The sequence below is a fragment of the Heptranchias perlo genome, chromosome 9 (assembly GCF_035084215.1).
Source record: "Heptranchias perlo isolate sHepPer1 chromosome 9, sHepPer1.hap1, whole genome shotgun sequence".
NCBI lineage: Eukaryota > Metazoa > Chordata > Chondrichthyes > Hexanchiformes > Hexanchidae > Heptranchias > Heptranchias perlo.
In genome coordinates, this window is record NC_090333.1 from 45,003,191 (window position 1) to 45,009,190 (window position 6,000).

A 6,000-nucleotide genomic window follows, 5' to 3' on the forward strand; every position below is an offset into this window, starting at 1 on the left:
TAAACAAAGTCTCGGATCGAATCCCTGGTATATGCCGATCTCAGTTGGGTTGTAGTAGGGTGCTATAATTGACCTCAGCACCACTGGGTTAGGATGGGGGAATAAAATCAGCCAGAGCTCCCGTTCCCATTTGCAAACCCACAACTCCTTCTGGACCTAGAAAGGGTGTGTGTATATAAGTTGGGCAAAGACAAGATTGGGCTTGGTTGTGATGCTCACCGTAGTCAAATAGCATGCTGATACTGTCTAGATTTGCAAATGAAAGATTGGCTGCTTGGCTGGAGCGCCAATGGAAATGTATCTCAGTAACAGTCAGTGCCTTTGGGAGAGAAGAAGTTAAGGAAACAAGAACATTGAGTTTCTTTTATTACAGCATAGTTAGTTTTCTTTTCAAAACATTGGGCAGCTGCAAACTTGCAGTTGATCTGTAAGCAACCTAACCAAAATCTGGGTAACTAGAACATTCACATACCCAAAATATTAGGATCCCTAACAGAATCATAGAAATTACAGTACAGAAGGGAGCCATTCATTCCATCGCATTTGTTCTAGTGCTATTTCTCTACTCTTTCTCTCTATTCCTTAATATTCTTTCTTTTCCCATCATTTTCCAATTCCATTTAAAATTAAGTTATAGTCTCTGCCTCAATTTGGTATTGTTAACAAATTTCAGTATTCTCTCTCGCTTATATAAAGTGGTAGATCTAATGGTATTTTTAAGAGTAAAACTTTGATAGCATCTTATTACATCTTTAGGTTGTCCCAAAGCTCTTCACAGTCAATGGTTAAGTTTGGCTTAGATGTTTAATTCTGTTACAAAGTAGAAAACATTCCATTCTGTAGCATTGTCTTTTATTTAGCACAAATACCATTTTTTGTTAATCTGAAAAACTAATTTGGAACATTTTGTTTTATTTTACTAGAGAGAAGGTGAAAGGAATATTCAAAGGCAAGAGAAAAGATCCAAATGAAGAAAAGGAGACAAAAGTAGATAAAAAGAAAATGTTAAAAGAGCAAGAATTTAGAGAAAAATTTAACGTGAGTTTACTTTCCCAGATTCATAAATTAGGCACCTATGCGCAAAATTTCAGTGATTTCCACTGAAAAATAGGTGACAGATAATTTGTGGTCAGCAGCTAGAGCTCTGGTTTAATTTTGCTGATTGAAAGACCATATAATTACTGCGTGCGTGGAGAGAATCTATCTCTATCTCTATCTCTCTCTATCGTGGGTCTTAACCAACTGACTAGCATGAACACAGGGACTCAGATTATATCGTGGAACCAGCTACCAGTAGTAGACACCGAGGGCTGAAAAAAGAAACAAATCTACAATGATGTCTATAGCCTCCTAAATCTCCGGTTGTTGCTGGCAGATTTTGGCAGGAGTCCACAGGAATGGTCAGAAACTGTGCTGAGTCCCGGCCTATCGCCATAGTTTCAGAGATGGCTTTGTGGGAGAAGAGTCTCTGCCCACTTGTTACAAGGCCCTCACCATAAGGGAACATGGGTAGAGGTGGGGATTCTAAACATTGCAGTTCTCATGCCCGGGGCTGCTTTTGGAACGCAGTGTATAGTTAGTGTATACACAGCTGGTGAGACCGGGCGGAATTGGGGCAACTGGGACGTTTAGCATCCCTGAAATTATGAGGGGGCTGTAGGGAAATGTGCACGTTTCTTCTGGCAGGGGGAGGGGGAGGAGAAAGGAGGGGCGACCTCCCCCACACTCCAGGATTCTTCAGTCAGACTTTCCGGCCTCTTCCCTAGAGGTGCCCCTCAGGACGTTCAAATCAGAGGACCTCCCCTGATCCAGCAAACTTTGGCAAGGTCAGCGACAGAGGTCAAGGGTGGGTACACCTCGGCACTTCTGCTGAGATGTGTCACCCGCACATCTCCAGGTCCGATATAAATCAGCATTAAAAATAAGTTACCTTAAACTGAGGCTGTTGAGAGTAAGTATGACATAGTAAGAATATCAGAAATGCGGCTGACCCTAGACGTTAGCAACAAGTAGAACATTCAGGGATATAGGATGGTGTTCAAAAAACAACAACTTGCATTTTTATTGTGCCCTTAATGTACTACAACATTCCTAAGCCCTTCACAAAGACAACAACAAGCAATGATGGAATAAAGGTTAAAGGGAGGTGAAGGGACGGTTAAAGAAGTGAATTTTAAGAAGCTTTTAAAGTAGGTGAGAGATAGTAGAGGGGTTTAAGGAGTGCATCGGTAAAATAGTTAAACACTGCAGCTGAAGGTAGAGTGGATGGGGGGGCGCGAGGGGGATGGGGTTGCAAATGAGGACAGAGTCGCAAAAATGGAGGGTGTGCATTGGCATGTAAGGCTGGAGGAGATTGCAGAGTTAGGAGTGGGGTGAGACTTGTAGTTGATAACAGATTTTAAATTCAATGTTTTGGTGGATAGGGAAACCAAAGGTGGTCAGCAATATAGGATGCTTTTGGAATGGGACTTAGAGTTTTGGACAAGCTGAAATTTGGGTGGAATGCAGGATTCCAGCAAGGAGATGAATAGGAGTAATTGAGCTAAGAGGTGACAAAGGTGTGGATAAAGGTTTCAGTGGTAATTAGAGTTGAGGTAAGAGCAGAGGCAAGTGATGTTGTACAGGTGGAAATGGGCAGTCTTGGTGTTAGCTTCAAATTCCATGTCCTAGCCAACATCAGGGTCACACAAGATACTATGGCTGCATTCTATTGGGTTCTGCCTGAGCAAGATGCCAGGAAGGGTGATGAGATTGGGACCTAGGGCTCATGTGGCTAGGGAGGGAACCTAATGGGATGGCCTATGATGAGCAGAAGAAAGTTCTTGCTTATCCATGACTAGCTGTTGGATAAGTAGTACGATAGCTTAGTAATGATCATGGAGTCGAGGATGGAGTAGAGCTGGGAGTCAACATGTGTGTGAAGGCCAAACCTATGCCTTTGAACAAAACATTTCTTATTAGCCTTGAAAAGAGGCAACTGAAAAAGACCATATAGAGATAAATAAGATGGTAAACAGAAAATTGGAACATTACTTCATATTAAAATGTAACTGGACAAAGGAGCATACGTTTAAAGTAATAAAAGAAATTTAGAACTGAAATAAAAACAAAATGCTGGAAAAGCTTAGAACTGATGTCTTTAGACAAAGGATGAATAACGTAGAAGGGGTAGTGAAGGCAAAAACTCTAGAATCATTTAAGAAACAGTTGGATGCTGTGATGGGGGCATTGTAAGCTCTCTCTTTCCAGCTGAGCCTTCCTCATTTATATCTATCTTATGGTGAACGCTTAAACTCCATTTTAACCATTTGTGGGTATTTTCCTAGTACACCAAGGAGATCCTTGTGGAGAATACTGCAGTTGTGGAGCGCAATGTTGTGCAAGAGAAAAAAGGATCCTTATATTTACCCATAAAATCCAGAGAGAAGCTGGATGTAATAGATATTGGAGAGGGAAACCAAATAATCTGTCGGAATGCTGAGGGTAAATGTAAGTAACGCTTATGTGTATGATGCTTAATATAGACGATGTTCGAGAATACACTGGATTCAAATTGCATAGAAAAATATTACTTATTTCCCCACCACACAATGTATTGAATCCTTTCGATAAAGAGGGTGAAAATAATCTGAAATCTGTACATTGCTTAATAAAAGGAATCAGCAGCTCCTTGGTGGCTCAGTGGGTAAATACAATACCTTGTATGGTACTGAGCTGTACGGTTTATGAAGGTCCCAGGTATGATTCTTGGTCAATGATGAGTTAGCTGATCTGAGCACGGGTGGCAGTAAGATTGCTACAGTTGACCGCAGCAGCCTGTGGCTAGTAGGCTGAGGTCCTGTTCCTGGTCGCTGTACATTGACCCCCCCCCACCCAACTATGCTTAAATAGCCTGTGATGTTCATTGTTCTTGCTCATGCATGAAGAATAGCTGAAATATAGAAATTCCCTGTCATTATCACAGCATAGTTTCCTACATCTCTAAATAGCTCATTTTCTACTTGAGTTTGCAATCAGTAGCAGTTGAAATTATTTTGTTGCCCTCATCATTATTGACTCTTACCCATCCCACTTCTGACACGCCCTGAAAAGATATTATTTGCTGTAGAAATAAAAACTAAACAAACGGCTAGAAAAATCACAGGCAAGACCATCAGCATTTGGAAAAGACAGATCAGAATTTTAAATGAAGATCCTTTATTGCTGAACAAGAGCCGGGAGCAAATAGTTCTGACAAGCATTTGTTTCAATAGTTCGGGTTCCTGAATAATTGTGCAATCCAAGTACTGGGCTTACACTTCAAATATTTGTGTAAACAGCTTCACCAGTTCTCAGCTACACATCCAGCACTAATGTCAAGTAGGTGTGTGCATTCTACTGTTAAATCTACACTGCACACTAATCAAACTCTGAAAGCTGCTTACCATATTCCTGATTTTAGGACATTGATTCAGAGTTACACAAACAAAAATGGTAGAAATAAAAAAATGTTTACATGGTAGCATTTTCAAAAAATGACTGCTTAACTAAAATTCAAGCCGCACCTACAAAGATATCTATTGATTGTTTTGTTTGTGTCTCAGATGGTTATGTCCATGTACGGCATTTAATATTTGGGTAAGTACCTTTTTTGAGAAGAAAAATTGATAATAGTTTACTTTGTTCAAAAACTTTAGATTGCATTAATATATTTTTTATTTACAGAAACCAGAATTAATGGGGATGATTTACTTTGGGAAGAGGAAAGTGAACACAAGTCATTGTTTTTAAATGTTTTGTTTTTTAATGCTTTTCTGTAATATGAGACTTTTTTTCTACTGGAATTCTGTAATTTATCATTACCTATTTAATCCACAATCATGTCAACAACGCACTAAGATACTTGTCCACTGTTAATAAAGCTGTTTCTGAAAACAAATAGAACTTTCAACATAATCTTTCTGCGATTTGCACTCTATATTAAAATAAATCTCTAGCAACAGGTGCGCAGACAGATAGTACTGTCAGTTTGTTGATGTATCTGTGGCTCAAATAGCTAATCTGTGTATTTATAATTCCAATGAAAGCTTGAAATTGTTGGGGTGGAGGAGAAGAATCAGTTGAATAAAAAGATGTGCCCTGACAACTTTGTTAAACTAGTCTTTGCTGTTCCTGGTACTGGGCTGTAGTTTTAAAATACCAGAAGCTGCTTGAGATATTTGCTAACCCAACAGGAAAACCTGTGTAACTGCTACAGGTTTTCTTCCTTCTCTCAATCTGACTTGCTGTCCAAATTATGTTGGTAAATCAGGTGACCTCAATGTCCTTTTTTTTTTGTTTAAATTTAATGTCCTACTGCCCACAAAGCAAAATGGACAAAATACAAAGTTGAACAGAAGTGATGGAAGTGCACAGCAAGTCAAACAGCAGCTTAAAGAGAAAGGTTGACATTCTGGGTTTAACCCTCCACTCTTTTTATAAAAAAAAGGGTCAATCCAAAAAGGTTAACCTCTATTTCTCTTTCAGAACCTGATCAACTTTATTTTTGGGATTCTCTATTTTTATTTTAGATCACCGGCATTTGTGTTCTTTTGTTAATCTCCAGAAGGTTTGTCCCTATGAAGAACATTTGAGGTCACCATCAGGGTTGCATTGATTATTAAGCATTTATTTCTATAAGCAAGTGGTTTAATGTCTTTTAGAATCAAAGATCCTGTAATGGTACAAAAGCTGCAAGAACTGTTTAATACTTAACCTTCAATTCTAATGGAGGTTTAATATAATCTAATAAACACTAATTTAAAAGGCATATAATTGTGCTGTCAATTTTTTTCTGGATGATAAATTTCAATTCCATTTTTGCTAATTTCTATCCTACCCACAGTACAGTTTGTCTATCCCTGAGCAGTCTTATTCCTTGCTTCCCTCCATTTTTCTTCCCCCTCCCTCCTAAAGCTGCTGACTTATTGCTGGAATACAATTCCACAGGCCCAGCAGCACTCTGGTACCTTGCTCAAGTGG

At 39.2% G+C, this 6,000-nt stretch overlaps 1 protein-coding gene across 1 annotated transcript in view; it reads left to right on the top strand.

Moving 5' to 3' along the window:
- The window catches only part of LOC137325007 (FYN-binding protein 2-like), a 57,814-nt gene extending 52,035 nt beyond the window's left edge, over window positions 1-5,779 (top strand). Inside the window, exons 15-18 of the mRNA XM_067989707.1 lie at window positions 924-1,038; window positions 3,327-3,489; window positions 4,584-4,617; window positions 4,705-5,779. Of these exons, the coding sequence (XP_067845808.1) occupies window positions 924-1,038; window positions 3,327-3,489; window positions 4,584-4,617; window positions 4,705-4,717 (325 nt within the window). The 3' untranslated portion in view covers window positions 4,718-5,779. The remainder of the gene's footprint in view (window positions 1-923; window positions 1,039-3,326; window positions 3,490-4,583; window positions 4,618-4,704) is intronic.
- Window positions 5,780-6,000: the final 221 nt, after the last annotated feature.